Source organism: Tachypleus tridentatus, chromosome 12 (genome assembly GCF_004210375.1).
Source record: "Tachypleus tridentatus isolate NWPU-2018 chromosome 12, ASM421037v1, whole genome shotgun sequence".
In the NCBI taxonomy this organism is placed as follows: domain Eukaryota; kingdom Metazoa; phylum Arthropoda; class Merostomata; order Xiphosura; family Limulidae; genus Tachypleus; species Tachypleus tridentatus.
Window position 1 is genome coordinate 31,915,625 of NC_134836.1, and position 18,549 is coordinate 31,934,173.

At 33.2% G+C, this 18,549-nt stretch overlaps 1 protein-coding gene across 1 annotated transcript in view; it reads right to left on the reverse strand.

Annotated features, from left to right (window-relative positions):
* The window catches only part of LOC143235605 (uncharacterized), a 57,116-nt gene extending 43,824 nt beyond the window's left edge, over nt 1-13,292 (reverse strand). The window contains exon 1 of the mRNA XM_076473842.1: nt 13,063-13,292. Within this exon, the coding sequence (XP_076329957.1) occupies nt 13,063-13,170 (108 nt within the window). The 5' untranslated portion in view covers nt 13,171-13,292. The remainder of the gene's footprint in view (nt 1-13,062) is intronic.
* Between the last annotated feature and the right edge of the window lie 5,257 nt (nt 13,293-18,549).

The window sequence follows — 18,549 nt, forward strand, 5'->3', positions numbered from 1 at the left end:
GTGTTTCATTTCTTAGTATTACAATAAACAATAAACATTTAGTGTAATAATTTTTGTGTAATGCATAACGGTTTCCTGGTCACAAACAAAAACTAAAGCTAATTCGATCTTATATCCACGTATCTACATGAAGTTAGTTACAATGTACATTATTTGCTGATGTCAATTACCCAAACATCATGAGACACAAAGAAGCTTTCTACAGAAAGGGCAGATTATCATTTTCCTTTCATCACAACTTTTTGTAGATCTGCTTCTCACAATCCCTCTTCTTTCTCAATCTCTGGATTTAAAGTACCACCTTTCATTAACATATTGAGATGTGTTTGGAGCTATGGAACCAATGTCAATGTATAATACAACATTTTCATCAATAGCTCCTGGTCGATCTTCCTTTAGCTGTGTTGATTTCGTGTGGTTGAATGTTATTTTTTCTGAGCTTGATAATAGCTATTGATTCCTTAATCTCGGCTATAAGTCTGGTTTATACAGTTATAAACATTTCTCTTTGTAGCATTTTTTGAGAGATCTATTTCAATACAAGCATTTATCTGCAGTTCCAGTAAATGTCTCTTCAAATTGCTACTAAAACATTTTCAAGACTTCTATTCATTTAAATAGCTTCTTATTGTCGGTTTTTCTAGTCTAGTGTTGGAAAGGAAGAGTAGGCTTTTCAGTACTGCATGATCTAATATCTCCTCAACTTCTAGATGGTATATATTAGTGCATCTTTAATGAATTCCAGTTTCATCACCAACTGCAGATCTTCCTTCAAGGATTTATATTTACTTCAGCCTGATTCTTGTCTGTTATGACTTATGTACGTTAGCCACGTCCCCACAAATTTATCATTACACAAGGAACAGAGGTACGATAACTGAGAAAGCTTTTCTGAATCTCCCAACTACTAATGCATGTTCCTTTCGCCGTGCACTTTCGCAGTTTTACTATGGATACTTATCTTTGGTGTCACTTCAAACCTGTTAGATAAGGCGGTCACTAATTATTTGCATCTGTTAAAACTTTCATGAGGAATGTAATTTAATGTTGTTAAAGCTGGTATCTTTTTTTTTTTTTAGATGAACAGCATTGCTACTCCACCCATTCTCCTTCAAAATGAGTTAAAACAACCTGGTATGACTATTGTGACGTACTTACTAATGTATATTTATTTTTAATGTCGATGTTTATTTTAGTTAAATATATATTTAGAAATGTCATACTTATTCTCTTAAATTTTAGAAGGTTCTTGTGCGTGAGAATAAGAAATACGATATATGTAAAATACTAGCGATTGCCAGTATTCCTGCCAATTAAACTTTCTTGAACCTTGCCTTAAAGTTTATAAATTGCAACACGCGGAGAGACAGTTTATGTTATTCATCTGCTACAGTCAGTATACTAAATACCTCGGAAGCTATAATTGTGATAAATTCTTATTAATTGGAAAATAGATACATTACAAAGAATTGTTATAGATTTCGAATATTATAAGCCGTTCAAATTTCGACACATAATATACTTATAGAAATACTGTGTTTTTCCATGAAAATTGCGCTTATAAACTGCGCGAGGTTAAAGAAAAGTAGTTCGTTTTCCCATCAAAAGAAGCGTACCTGCGTATCAAACAGAATTAATTCGCTTTCCGTCAACCGTAGATAAGATACAGTTCCATTACTTCTAACAACTTTTTATATATTGTATCGTTGTTTGTATATTAAAATATATTTGCGTTAAGAAAGAAAATTATTTATCAATCTCATTAGCAAATATAAATTTAATATGTATCGACTTTTAAATTACTTTCAAATTAAACTTTCCAGCTATATGAAATCATAATAACTAATAAACGTGACATAAATCCAAAACTTGTTCGAAATAAGCTGCAGTGTGTAACATTATTATGGTACGTTTTCCATGATAATATATTGGTTTCTGAATTAGCTAACGTTGAAAGGCCAGCTAAATTAAGAAAAAAAATTGATAGTGTAATAACTGAAGTAATCCACAGTCTTTTTGACAGTCAGAATAAACTTCATTAATGCCTTTATTAAAAACAATTATTGCCCGAGCCTTTTTTGTGTAAAAATGTGGTCATGTCATGTGCGCTTGTTGTTGTTTGAAGAAAGAACAGGAGAAAATATTCAGTGCATTAGTGTCCACATATGGATGTACTTTCACTAGATCACCCAATGTTGTTGATTTGATCACTATTGTCAAAGTTGGTGTAGTCAGAGGAATTTAAACTTTTTGTGTCTATGGATTCTCTGTCGTTAACAACTGACACTGCAAATCACATGTCTATTCTATGTGATACTGGAGTGAGTAAATCATTATTGTTAGGTGTATTGCCTTCAGATTCGAGTTCTGCTACTGGCGAGTTTGTTATTTTCAGGATACTGAGAGTGGCTTTATTTAAGTTTTTTTCGTAACATTTAGCATTAAACCTAGTTTTGAGATCAATTGTGGTTGGAGCAAAACCTACTCTGCCAAGAAAGGATGCATCACTAATGTTGGGAAACGATTTGGCTTAGGAAACGTTGCTGCCAAACCAAAAATGCGTAGTGAGCCGATCACTGTTTCATCTTGTTGAGGAGAATCCAGAAGTGTTTCTCCTCATGTGCTGCAACTTGAGTTTAAGTTAAGAAATTAAGTTTAAAAGGAATAGACATGTATACAGAGTATGATATTATAGATTTGTTTCACATGCTTTTTGAATCTGACGTGGATCTTCTGAATAATTTCCCTGCCGATTATTCCTCCGTGAGGGACCTGGTTCACCTGGAAAAGTTCCACTTGCTGAAAGTAAATTGACCACTGAGCAAGAAAAGGATCAGCAAATCTCCACTATTTAAATATGAACTATCAAAAGATGAGAAAGATCCAAATGGTTTGTTTTTTTCAAAAGTGGTATACCTTTGAGGAAATGTGTCAGCTTTAGAGGAATGGGATATCGTTTAACAAACCGCTATTCCCAAAGCATAATGTTCTGAAATAAAAGTCGCCCGTGAACTTCCCATCGGAGGCCATTTAGACGTCAAAAAGCTATGTGACAAAATTATGAATTTTTTGGCAAGACATTACGCAAAACGTTTCTCAGGTTTGTAAAATTTGTCTGTCAGTTGGTTGGAAAGCTTAACCATGAAATTCCTGCCGCTTCTTTGAAACTTATTCCACCTTTAAAAGTTGATTGTATTGTGAATTATCCAGCTTCTACCAATAATAAAAGTGATTTTTGGGAATGTCTGGTTATTATTTGTAAAAAGTTTGTTAAAAATCACTGTACCATGAATAAACCCATTGAAGACAAAAGTTCAAGCGGTCTGATACATGTTGTTATGCTTTTTAAAGAGCCAAATCGTGAACCCTGTGTTGAAGGCAGCTGACTTCAAAAGCCTTTGACATAAGCTGTTGATGTCAGTGATTTTGGTGCTTGCGCTGCTCTGCTACAATCAGATTACAAAAGGTATTGAACACTTTATAAAAAGTTTGTCACCGAAAGAAATTCTACTGTGGAAAAAGAAACATTAGCTTTAGTTGTCTGCATGATAACCTTTTGTCATTTACACTGATCATAACTTGTTGACATTTTGGAACTAAATGAAGAGCAAAAATATAATACATAAATTGGAGTTTATAATTAAAAAAGAGAGATTTGAAGATATTTTACATATGAATATTTAAGTTAAATTTATATTTAGAAATGTACAACTTACACTGTTAGTTCTACTGAAAAATTTCTCGCCTATTCAATAAAGTTGTGGAAGACACTTGAGTGTAAGAATCAAGAGTGTGCGTGGGTGCGTGCGCGCGCGCGCGCAGAACACAAGTGTAACGTTTGTACTGCTCTGCAGGTTGAAGTTTGTAGAAACTCTCCACCTGATTGTAAATGTAACGAACGCTACACTTGGTACAATATTAGCTTCGGAAGCTATAACTGTGATTAATGCATATTCATAGGCAACTAACTACTTGACCAGGAATATTTATAAATTTCTAACATAACCAAACGTTTAACTTCAGTGGATTCACACAGGTCTTTAGCATTTTCGTAGAGACATTGTACAACTTTTGTGGTGAAAAACTTGACGTGTGGTGAACGAAGAATGTAGCTAGCTCCATGTTAAGTGAACTATCTATTTCAATTCTACATTAATTTGCTCAATGTGAATCCTAGATAAGATGCCAAGCAAGTTCAAGATCAGATAGAGGACTCAATATTATTTGCAAATTTTTAGAATTCGTACATTAAATCATTACTTATAATAAGTTATTGTAAATTGTTTATGCATTAAAATATATTTGTATTAAAAAATAAAACTATTGGTCTTGTTGGTAAATATCGAATTGGATACATATCGGCAATTATTTAACTTCTAACTCAGTTTTAAATTACTTGAAATTGTAATACGTAGTGCTAAAAATTTGACCTTCAGAGTAGAGTAGATTTGGTTTGTTTTTAATTTCGCACAAAGCTACTCGTGGGCTATCTGCGCAAGCTGTCCCTAATTTAGCAATGTAAGACTAGAGGGAAGGCAATTAATCATCACCACCCACCGCCAACTCTTGGAATATTCTTTTGCCACGGATGAAAGGGCGAGCATGTTTGGTGTGAAGAAAATTCGAACCCGTGACTCTCGGGATTACGAGTCGAGTGCCTTAACCACCTAGCCATGCCGGGCCAGTAGAGGAGGATAGAACAAATCTGGCTTCTAGTAGTTGGGTTCAATGAAATTATTTCTTTATCACAGTGTTTAACAAAATATTACAATGGCACCACTCTCGTCAAAGCCCAATCATGTAGGCCCTTAATTACAAGTAGTGGAGGATTAATGACATCGTTCATGTTCTTGGCAGGTGAAACAATAAAACAAATCTCTTCAACCACTATCTGGTTATCAGAATTAACCCCTTTTTACTATCTACATTATGATAACACACAGGACTGAGTCTTAAAAACATTGTCAAACACGCCTGCAAGTATACGCTTAAGATAATCTTTTATACTGTTTTTGTTGTTACGATGATACAATGCACGTAACCACGAATTTCATGAAGTTATAAAAATAAATCAAATCTCGGAAGCATCTATATTGTTCATGTCTTCACTAATGATTTGTAAATTCTGAAAAAGTTCATTATTACTTAGACAAGCTTTCACAGATATTGATTCTGTAAAATACTAAACTCCCACTTTAAAAGTTGTGTAGATAAATTCTTGGATGCTTCGTTTTTGACGATCGCTTTCTTGCTAATATTCTCGCCTGCCGTTTTCATTATTTATCATGAATCATGGCAAAATTGGATGTTTTAAAGGTTCACTTTGAATTTCGCTCAAAGCTACACAAGGGCTATCTGCGCTAGCTGTCTAATTTTGGAGTGTAAGACTAAAGGAAAGGCAGCTAGTCATCACCACCCAACGCCAACCTTTAAGCTACTCTTACCAACGAATAGTGGTACTGACCGTTACGTTATAACGCTCCTAAGGCTGAAAGGGTGGGGAGCTTGTTTGGTGCGACAAGAAGTTGGTAATTACGAGAAGTTTTGCAAAGCAAGCATATTTTATTTAAAATAAATCATTGGGCAATATTTACACATTTTCAGGTCCCTACACAGTGTTTGAAGTGTTCCGATTTGGGAGATCAAAAGCCAAGAAATTGTGCAAAGCACAATCAACATGCAAAGGAGCTGTACAAACAATCTTTAGATAAAAAAAATTAGGGCGTACGGATGAATCCTCTCGAATCTCCCACCCGCGTGCATGCGTAATTTTGTTCGTGTCGCATGTGTAGCTTGCTATGGTTTCAGCTGATAATATTTAAGATTTATAACATTCATTTATTTTCCATTTCAATGTCATTTTTACAACTGTTCGTTATTTTATTTACTATGAATATTATTTATGTCTCGCTTCATTTATCAATTCTCACTTGTCTACTTATTCCCCTAGCCAATAGAATAAAAAAAAATATCCACAGGAAGTACTTGATTTTGCTTGATTTATTTTCGACAGTACAAACTGTTAATGATAATGCAATGGTGTGAGAAACATCCTCTCAACTGTAAATGCTTTGATTCCCCTTATAGGACTTAATAAAACTACATCTAAACATTTTTGTTCATTCCATGGCTTACAACTACTTATAACCAGACAATATTATTATATTAGCAAAGTATTATATTTTAAAACCCTGGTAAATCAGGTTAACAATTGTAAGAAACTAGATGCAATTCTAGAGGATGATTACGATCCCAGATAAACATCTTCCTCCGTAAAAGGGTATTGGATGATGAATATCACCAGACCTAAGGGACGTTTCAATTAACCAGGTATACTGGAATGGACATCAAGTTAACAGTACCAGAAAAGTTCACTTAACCAGGTATATTGGAATGGTTGGCATGCTAGGTTAGTCATATGCTCATTTATTCTGGCATTCTGGAATCGGTAGCAGGTTAGCATTCTCTAAACGAAGTTAACCTGGTATAATGGAATATGTAGCAGGTTAATAGCAACAAAATTTATTTCTATGAAAACTGTTTATACGTGTTTGTAAAAATGGTGTATCACCATTATATTAGGCAAACTTTCATTGTTAGTTTCAAACAAATATTGCTTTCTGTTATCAGTGGAAAGTTCCTTTAGAAGAACAGGATCCGAGACATGTTTCACCTTATATTGGTATCCAATTTCAGTTATAAAACGAGTCTTTGGCCTACTGATGGCTACGCAGGAAGTCTTAGGGTTTGTAATGGTTATAGTCGGGTTTCGATACTCGCAGCGGATACAATATAGATAACCCATTGTGTAACTTTGGGCCTAATGAACACGTCCTTGGCAGTAAAATTGTAGTAAAATGTTCTGAAATTAACAGGTTATTTCTCTTGCAGTATTTCTAGGCTCTTTTTCTGTTGATGATATTTTATCAAATAAACTTTCAAAACAACTGTAGGCCATGATATCCTATACTTAGACAGCTAAGTGTATGCCCATCTCTGGTTGCGCTGATAATCTTACAGGTGTAATCTTGTTGGTGTAACAATTTAATATATTACACGTGCAACTCCACGAGTTGTCACTTTACAGTATGATAAACTTAGAGTTCCGCGCTCACAATAAAATGTGACAATTAATATTGAACTGAAAGTTGTAAAACTGAACATCGCACTGGAAAACGGTTGAAGGATATCTAGATATATGGTTTGTTCAAATGGTACATGTAGTACTTTTGCTAGCATCTACCAAATATGATTTTGAGATGCTGTCAAGTTTAAACTTTTTATTGGAGCTTATATGTTGTCGAGTAACGAGATAATGTGCAAGTTGAATGAAGCATGGGACACTCAGATGGAATACTTTATTTATATTAAAACTTTCTGGCAACAGTAATTCAGTAAGCTACTACTAGTTTTGACCTTTTAACATTTCAGCCTTTGCTTTTTTGATATTAAAAATATATTACTTTCATTAGGTTAGTTTTCGAATTTTTTTGTCTTGGTTACTTATTCTGGTAATTCTGAAGGAACACTTCTTTTTTAATACAATTAAAACTGAACAACTAAGTTTTTTGACTGAGTGTTCACATAATTGTATGTTGCTGTTAGTTTCTTACTGTTATACAGCCTATTCAACAGAGAAAATGGCGTAACCCTTTTAATTAGCATCCATCGAATCGTGCTTTGAGAATTAATACTAATAATGTAAGGTGGCAATATTTTCAGTTGTCAGTCTTTAAAGTGAACGAATAATATCTGTTTAATATCCTGTACAGTATTAAAGTACGGTGAAAAATGTATCCAAATTCTGAACACACTCAGACTGGTTGTGCATACATCAATTTTCATTATATTGGTTCAGTGTTTTTGTTTTTTTTGCACTACAACAATTAGTTTCACATCCAAGTGACTATAAATCGTCAGATAATCCTGTTCATTATATAAAAATGTATTTGTAGTAACTGAATGTACTCATGGAACTTTTTAGATAAATTGAAAAGTTGTTTAATTAAACAGAAGCTCAATTGATGTAAATTATTATTTCATCACAATTAAAAAGTGAAAACAGTCATCAGCTGGATCATTCCATCAGAACGTAAAGTTACTGATTGTAGATTAATTCAAATGTTAAACTTATAGAATAGTTGAAGTTTAAAGTTTCATAATAGTAGTGTGGTTAGTCTTAAAACAACTTCCATTTCTTTTGAAAATAAAGTATGTTTTATACACGTTTCTAAGACGGTTTCCTGTCTCAAAATAACAATAAAATAACTTAATGTAGAGGATTAAAGTAAAAACCCGATTAGATTAGAAAACTATCGTACACTCTTCACGTTTCTACATTTATTAACGTTATTTTCAGGAGTGTAATGTTGTGCAAATAGTTTTTATAGAATAACCAGATGACCAATTCGCATATTAAAGTAGTTTATGCCACCTACTAACAACATTTCTATTAGGTGCATTATTCGTATTTAATAATTTTATTGAATTTTTAAAAAAATAAATACATAGATTCACGTATGTTCATACTAATGAAATTAAGGTTGTGCTAAATTTAAAGGTTTTTCTTCGTTGATTTGGGTATTTAGTTTCACTAATATGCTAAACGTGAAATAGTAATATTACTGTTTTTAAGATTTGATTTTAATTAATTCTGAACTTTAATTTTTTTTAATCTGTCGTATGCAAGCTATTCAGCATTCATATGATCTTTTATATGCTAATGTTTTCCATTACACTAATTCTCTTTAATTAAGAATTTGACTATCTTTTGTTATTGGAGGAAACTACCATTTATTGTAAACTTTTTGGTTTAATCATTCCGCCACAAGTCTTGTCATCCTTAGCCTAAAAGAAATTGTTTTTACGTGAATAGGACACAAATTATGTTGTAAAGAGAATGATAATAATGAGGTATTAACTATGCACATAGCAAGAGAAAGTGGTTTTAATCTTAATGTTAACAGTTTTGAACATATTAAAGAACAAGGATAAAAATAGTTAAAAACCAATTATGGAAAAAGAATACAAAACAAATAATGTTTTTTACTGTGATTTATATCTGGTTTATCTTATCAAATAATAAAAAAATCGATATATAAATTGAAAACAAAGCCAAATTCTTAATACGATTAAAGATAAAATCGATTTAATGGAAAAATTTGGTACACATAAAACATGTAGATATAAAATAGCTGACAAAAATCTAAAAGAAATTTAAAATTCAGAATGATTAAACACAAACCGAATGTTAAAAATGATATTTCTATTTCACCTTTAATTGAACATTGTGAAACTAAACAATGAGAATCTTATTTTGGCACAACTTGGAAATTATTAGTATGAATATACGGGAATCTTCAGATAATTAAATTAAGAAAAAATAATTATTAAGTAAGGATGAGGAGAACTAATATAAATGGTTATCAGTAGATGGTGTAAAATTCTTTACTATGCAAATTGGTCATCTGGTAGTTGTTTCAATAAGGGCTATTTTTGCAAAACATACTCCTGAGAATGACGTGTTGATAACTATTGAAACATGTGTACGAGACTATTTCCCAGTCTCAGCGGGTTTTACATAATTTAATCCTGTACAAGAAGGTGTTTGTATTTTATTTTGATGTTGAGACTGGAAACATTAATAATTTTGTAAAAAAATATCGTTGTTTAAAATTTGCTAGTTTAAGATTAAACATAAAGTGCCAAAGAATTTTAAAAAGTTAGTTTTAAAATAAGTTACAGCGTAAGTTGTCTGGTAAGATAAACTATTAAAACAAAAACTGCCATCACGCAATATTAATATAATAACTACAAAATGTACACGAATCGCATTTATATGGACAATTACGAATTAGAAATTTGAGCTTTAACTGTAAAAAGAAAAGAAAAGAAAAAAGCATCATCCCATTTAAAGTGAAACAAACAAGCGACCTGAATGAAATGATACTCTCAGAACTTAGAACGGACCGCAGACATGTGTAGGTGGATAAAAGACTTCAGTGGAGAAATGGGTTATGTTAAAAGTAAAAAAAAAATAAGACAAAACTTCCTTCTATAAAATGTTAGCTAACATGTGTCAAGAAGATAAACCCATAAACCAGCAAGTCACAAGAATCAATTCCCCAAGGAAAGAAGCTATGTTGCCATAGCAACTCGTCCAAGTAAGAGTATGATGAGTTCAGCAGACAGCGGACAAAATGGAGACGTCCTGGTCTGGCGCCAACAAGGGTCACTACACGTCGAGGTTTGCTTGCTCTTAGCAACCCGACTTGAGTACTCACAGACAGCAAATACGTTTCGTTTACTTATGTAATGCAAGCTACGTTGATGCACAAGCAGAAGTCTCGTACAGTCATACCTATAACGGTATTTTGTGTTAATTTGACTTCTTGAAACTACGTCTTTTTTTAACATCATGAATATAACTGTTCACAGACAGCGAAAGTAAACCGAAATACATAAAATCTGAAATATGAAGCAAATATATCTTTAATTATTATGCTAGCAACAAATAAATCTACTAGTAATAATATACAAGTTTCTAGTAAGTTCAAAGTATATTAGATACACTTGCCCCTTAAGTACAAAAGATTCAAACGTTCAAAAACTCGTTAAAAGTATAATTCACTGCGGTAAAAACTAAAATTAATCAGATTAAAACGCGTTTTGGGTAGAAATAACTGTCGAAATTTGAAATTTTCATAAAATAGCCAAAAATTAAGTTAATGAAACTGATCGCCTAAGCTTATACAAAAACTACGACAATATACCCCGCAACATTTATTCGGCTATATGTATTTTTTAGATCTTTCCTACCGTATTTTACTTATTCTTTCTATCCACACAGACAACAGTGAGACCTAATACTTCAACTTACGATTACGTCCGATTAACGATAAGTGGACATATTCTTACGAACACCCACACCGACCTATTACGAGTTTCGGTCACTACATAAACCAAAAATTGAATACGACGCTTACTCACTCCGTATGTGAGCTGTGTATTATATCTTATTGCTGATTTAGTAATAACCACTCCCTCAATTCTAACAGGCACCCAATGCGAGACAGAAGTAATTGTATCCGTTATAACAAAACAAAAAACTTCCCGAACGAAATATATATACGGTTTTTGAAAAGATTTTTTACCACATTCATAACGTTTTAACCGTTTATTCTAGGGTATACAATTCTTATTTGCTATTCAAGTATTTAGTACTTCTTTATTAGAGTGCAATTTTCTATAGATTTGTTCTGTAAATTATATACGAGTGTCACCAGGGGACGAAGTGCCATCAGTTGTATTTTGATGATCATTGCAAATTAAATGTAGGGCTGCTAAAGTAGACGAACATGTAGAATAACGATATCAATCCTCTCTTTAGTTTGATAATATATTCTTTAATGATTTGAACCTTCCATGCACTGGATTAATATTGACTCACGTCTTACTGTTGTGTTTCAGGAACGTTTCCTTCTGACAAAACTTTAACACACATATCCTATACATTTATTCTACCTGTGGTAGGATGCTCCTCTTGAATGTATTTAAATTGTTTCGTTATGCAGCCGAAATTATATTTTGAAATTTGACATGATATTAAGCACACTAGAAAATATTTTAGATTCTAGTCCTAACATATGATAAAATTACTAGTAGTTATAACATTCAGTTATTCTATAACACTAAATTTATAAAGTACATATTGATTGTGAAGAATTTCCAAACCACTAAACTTAAAACCGAAGGTCAGCTAAGATAATAAACCACGAAAATTTATTGTCACATTACACATCAGCGTGGGTGTGCTTCTGATACGTGAAGTTCGAGAACGAAATACTGGGGTTCTAAACTCTGAACAAATAGTATGGCTTCACCCTCCTCTGGCCTCCCACCCTCTTTTATTAATATTATTAGAAACTGACGTAATGTGTAACGAGACATCACGCTAGGTATAAATATACGTGTTTTATCAAGCAAAATTTAGATTTATTCATTTATCTATTTCCATCTTTGAGAGTTTTTTCTCCACGCTATTTCTACATTACTGATACTACAGTACAATGCTACTCTGAATTCTAACTCTTATCTTATCGACAAACTTCCTCTGCACTGACCCAGTTGTACATTTTCTACTGCATCTTATCAGTGAAAATATACACTAACTGATTTAAGCTTATATTTTTTCCTGTATCTTAACTATGAACTGATTTTTTGTTGTAAACTAAAACCGCCTCCAACGGCGTTTCAATTACTATCATTAATGTTTATTCTGCGTTTCGTCTTAAGGGTAAAAAATAAACAGAAAACAACTTTAAAGCTGTGAAAGTTATTAATTTTAATTTTTTTGGTAACGCAAATATGAGGTGAAGCCAATTCTTTCGAAATTAACTCTCGCTTTGACATCTTCAGTCAAGTGCACTATGATTAAACTACACACATTTTATTAAACTTACATTTTTAAAAAGGTAATTCTGTGCTTCTAATTTTATTTTTTTCTTAAAAATTTATGTACGTTCAATTATTTAGCCATAATAAAACAAGGAAAACATATTTCAACAGCAGCTCATAAGATCGTCCACCGTTAATATTAAATATGCTATTACAGACTTAACAAAATTTATTCAACGTTTCGACAAATGCTGTCACAAATCTAGATTTTAAAACAGCATAAAGTCACGTGCTTAAAATACAATAAACACTGCCACAACAGCATACCACACAAACAAAATCATTCATCGAATTTAAATATTCGTTATAAAACAGCGTTATACTTGTAATCTTTGACAGTATTAATATAGCCATATTTCCGGCTACGACGATTCTGAAACTTTAGAAAAAATACAATGTTTGTGATTTTCAAAATTAATGCAGCATTACGCTATTTTTATCTAAAACAAAATGCTGAAACACACACACAAAGCATTTGCTTTCCGAAATCCTACCTCTGTTCGATTATCTGCAACCAGATACGAATAGTGAGCAATTTCGAGAAAGAAATATGAGAAAAAAAAAACACGCAGAATACTTCATTTAATATAAACATATAACACCTACCTCAATACCATCAGCCAAGGACACGAATAGTAAGAAACATAAGCACCATGTTAAGATACTAGGTAAATTCCGCGACCAGCGATCTGCAGTCTGCGGTTTCTGCAACATCTCTCCGCCTGAACTACGTCTGCTAACGTTGGATGTAAGCAGGATTCATACAAAGAGTCAACAAGCAATAGACGACAAAGCTTCCACCACCAGCTCTCGCGAGGAATGCCGAAAGATATCCGATAGGGTAGCGTCTTCTTTGACCCCAAGGACTGAAGTTTGAGTGGTTGTTCTATTAACTGCTTTTACTCCCCAAGACTACAGGTTGTATGTTTCCGAATGTATTATGATTATGGTAAGTAACAAAGAGATTTTTAATACAAATTTTTGTTCTGTATTTTCCAGCAGCAGGGAATATACTGGTCATTTACATGTGAGATAGTTAATAAAGAGGGAGGTAAATCAAGACAGAACAGCCCCCCAGACGTGGGATGTAACTCAAGAGAGCTTGAAATGTAATATGTCTATATAATCTCCTTAATACCTATGCCATTAAGTAGACGAGATATAATGTATTTAACATGTTAATATCACCCCTCACGAGTTATTTGAAGAAACAGGTATTTTAGTATACATGAATGGATGTTTCAGACACTATTATTACATCTCAGATACAATAGGAATCCATGATCCTTAATGTTTAGCAAACTGCATAATTTTTTAATACAAGATGATAATCCAAAATCATAACACACAGGAATAAAATACTAGAAAAAATCGACCGTTTTCTTTTCTATTAGGCCCGGCATGGCTAGGTGGTTAAGGCACTCGACTTGTAATCCAAAGGTTGCAGGTTCGAATCCCCGTCACACCTAACATGTTCACCCTTAGAGCCGTGGGGACGTTGTTATGTGATGATCAATCCCACTATTCGTTGGTAAAAGAGTAGCCCATGAATTGACGGTGGGTGGTGATGACTAGTTGCCTTCCCTCTAGTCTTACACTGCTAAATTAGGGACGGCTAGCGCAGATAGCCCTCGTGTAGCTTTGCGCGAAATTCAAAACAAACCAAAATCTTTTCTATTTTGTCATTAAATAAGGAAACTATGCTTAACCTTTATGGAATTGCTCATGTCGTCTTGAAGCACTTATTAATTGTCCGTGTCGTTCTGGGGACCTGGCATGGCCTAGCGCGTTAAGGCGTGCGCTTCGTAATCTGAGGGTCGCGGGTTCGCGCCCGAGTCGCGCCAAACATGCTCGCCCTCCCAGCCGTGGGGGCGTTATAATATGACGAGCAATCCCGCTTTTCGTTGGTAAAAGAGTAGCCCAAGAGTTGGCGGTGGGTGGTGATGACTAACTGCCTTCCCTCTAGTCTTACACTGCTAAATTAGGGACGGCTAGCACAGATAGCCCTCGAGTAGCTTTGTGCGAAATTCCAAAGAATAAAAGAAAAAAAAAATGTCGTCCTAAGGTATTTAGTTAATTATTTCTATCATCCTGAGGTATTAAATAAATTGTTCGTTAAATTCTGACGAAATCAATCAGTCGTCTGTGTCCTCCTGAGGTAATTGATTAATTGTTCGTGTTGTCCTGACGTACTGAATTAATTATCAATGCTGTCCTGATATGTTTAATAACTGTTCCTATCGTTCTAATTTATTTACTTCTGTTACACTTTAATGTTAAATTAGATTACATTCAGTTATTTGAAAAAAAAAGTTTCCTATGACATAGTTTGATTCAACACCACAGAGCAATATTCGAAAAAATTAGAAAATCATACAATATTAATGAGTGTAACACAGCTTTAACCTCTGTTTGAAGCGGTTTAATAAAAGATAGAGTCATTTTGACATAGTTTGTATTTAAATCGTATCCAAAAAGTGCTGCTTAAAGAAAACAAAGATTTATACTAACAGTTAGAAAAATAACTTTAACAGTTTAATTAGTGTCCTAAGTATTGATAAAAATACACTAAATTTCCCGTTATTTTTTATTTTACTAATTCAATGTTATAGTTTTTAAACTTGTAATAAAAGGTGTTCCCGTAATCACAATTTTGTATTTTTCCACTTTCATATCAGATAAATCTTTTTTTTTTTTTGTACATGAAAGCCATTTTTATCCAACCATTATTAAAAATGGTTTTGGTAAGTGGTAGGTCTCTGTTCTTTATCCAGTTGTATCCTGTATTTCAAATAAATAGAAGATAAACCAGCAGCGTCAAGAAGGATGGATAACATTATGTAACATAAATCTTGTTCCTCAATGGTATGTGTTATTTCTAAATTGCTTATGTTGTAAAAGTGCAGAAAATGGCCATTATTCCCTTCAAACTTTGCTTTTGTGACCTGGATAATGAAATTTAGAAATTAACCTATTTTCTATGTAAAAACAGGCAAATTTACACATTTTCATTTACATAAGGTCTGAATAAAACAAGATATGAATCAAGATTTACATGTATTTATATTAAAGTTATACAAAAATTGACAAAAATGTTTAGAAGTGAGTAGTTTTTCGAGATTTGTGACTGTAATGTAAATCAGTTTCACGTATTAGCCCCCAAATTTAGTCTCCTATCATGTTTTTGTTATACACTTCCAGGTCACAAAAGCAATGTTTGAAGAGAAAAATAGGTCTTTTCCATTTACTTTAGACATAAGCAATTGGGAAATAACACTTTCTGCCCAGGAACAAAAAAATTAAAAATTTTGTTGCATGGTGCAATGTAATATCTCTTCTAGTCCTTCACAGATCAAGAATCCTTTTCGTGTTGACTGAACGATCGTGTCGAGGACAGAAAGACATAGGGATTTAAGGAAGAACATTATAATTCATATTACAAAACGATTCATTTTTGTGAGGTATATATGCGCTTCGTCACCTTAGTTTTTATTTGTAAAAAGGTAAAACACATGTGAATAAGTGACAGTTCTGTTTACTATAAATCCTTTTTTCCCGTTCTTTTGCTGAACAATAGGATAAAAATCTCCACGCATGTAAAACACGAATTTCTTGAAAATTAGGGAAAAAACCTTTTAATAAAACAGTCTTCATGCAAAGTGGAACTCCACTTCAAGTGCTGCTAAGACATTGTTGGCAATGCTTTCGAAGATCGATCTTTTTCAATGAAGCCACATCTCCTATTGTCTGTTTAGTTTATCTACTATTCTGTTAAATCATTTTTGAGTTAGGGATATCAGACAGTCTAACCGAATTTACCATAAATTGTTTTCTTTCCGCATGGAGAGCAACTATTTAGATTTCGCGTTCTGCTTCGCCATTTCAACGTGTAATCTTTGTTCTAGCAAGGTTCTAAGTCGGTTCGTCTTCAACTCTCACGAGACGATTAAACCTTATATTACTTCTTCAATAGATGATAGTTTGATGTTTCAATTTTTACGAAGAGAACTTCGAAGAGGACGGATGTGACAGTGCGAACCACTAAGCACTTCGCGCCTTATTTCCACTCCCTTGTTTGTTGTTATCTCTTGGTATGTACTTATCTGACCCGAGAGCTCTTTCAATGTTGCGATAGTAATAATAAACTAGTATTTTTTTAACTGGGTTTTGAATAACATCAATGATGCCAATCCTGATCTTTTCGTTGAGGCTAATGCATTGTTAAAAACTAGGTCTGTTGATATCTGTATAAATAAATACAGATTAAGTGAAGGAATTTCATTAATTAATTCTTGCAAAATAAAAGGCTATTTTTCTTATAGTAAGTCCACACCAGAAAGCATTATTACTATTCATCGGTAATATTTTGATCTTGTTAGAAGTTTATTGCTGACCTAGTTTTCTAGAGGAGCCGTAGTTATATCTTGGGTATGCTATTATAGTAATATATTTATTTATCTTAGTAGGAAAAAAAAAGGAAAGAAATTTTTTCTACGCTTCAATCTTCAAAGTAATAAAACATGGGCATCTTCCCAGTCTCGAGTATTTTCTGTAGATCGGCAGCTGCTTAGCAAATGCCATTCTGCCGTTTATCATTGTTTCCTCATTCACACCAATACTGAATATTTTCTTTACTGGACAAATGATTGTCACCATAATTAGTTTGTGCAGTTATGACATTGATATATTCTCCTTAAAACAGCTTTTCATATGGCACTCTTATACATGCTCTTGTTATAAAATGTTCATTTATTCGTGCCCTTTCGTATTTAATGGCCAAGAGAATTCGTGTTTTGTTTTAACCCAAAGCTGTATCCGCCGCGGCGATCGAACCCCAAATATTAGCATTAGAATTAGTTGAAGTTGCTTGTAAGTTACGTATGCATACTACAATGGCTGTAAACTCTAAAGAACCTATGATCTACTAAGTTAAGGATACAAATACTATACAACTATTCTATTTAAACATGACATCATCGTTAAGTAAGCTTTGCTGAAATCATAAGGCAGTAGCCAACATTATAATATGTGTGGAAGACATTTTATCGGCTCGTGAGCATTCACAGTCTCAGTTGCTATACAATTTGGAACATTTTAAGTTTTTCGTATGAAACAAGCTTCCTGATGGTTCATCTATAAGCTGGATGGCTGATAATCCTGAAATTCGAGTTTCAATCTCAGCACAGATATGTCACTGTTAGCTTTGTGCTTAAAAACGAATGAAATGTGAAACACGTATTTCTATCATGTAATAATTTAACTAAAAACTACACTACCTCAAACAGTCTTTCCTTTGAAATTAGTGGAAAGATATATCTATATGTAAATGAAATACACTCCAAGCAGTATTAACAACACGTAGTATCAGCACCGATGATGATTTTGCATTTCTAAATGATGGTGGCATGGAACATTTCTATCACTTTGAATGTTTTCTCACTTTATTCTAAAAATGCATTTTAACAAGTGGTTGAGAACATAACATACATCTTAGTGCATTTCTGGCGTTAGGGACCTTTGAGAAAGTAAACGAAAATGTCACTTCATCTCTATTCATGAAGGGCAGATCTTATTTGCTTGAATAAGCTTGTAGTACCATTTAATATATTTCACGGAATCAATTGCCCAGAGATCTAGACGTATTTACAAGTATTCATACATCTTTCCACAACAGCCAAACTACTGGGACCACGGAAAGAGAAAAACATCTTCGCAACTTTAATAGTAATTTTTAGAATTATTAAGGCGGGAACTTAGCATCTTGAGAGCAAAATATTTTCTGCAAAAATAACTTTGTTTGTTTCAGAGCAAAGCCACATTGGGCTATGTGCTGTGTCCATTGCGGGAAATAGAATCTCTAATTTTAGGGTTAGAGGTAGACTTACCGCTATTTCACCAAAGCACATAACAGTTGTCTTTCCACTGAGTTAAAAAACGAAAATTACAAAAAAAAGTTAAAATAACAAAACAAATCTGTATTTCCATTGGATTTCTGAGTTTTAATACACGATGTATTTAAACAGTTATTTAATTGTAAGTTTTAGGGGCTCAGTCTTAAGCTTACAACTTATAACACAAAAAACCTGATTTTGA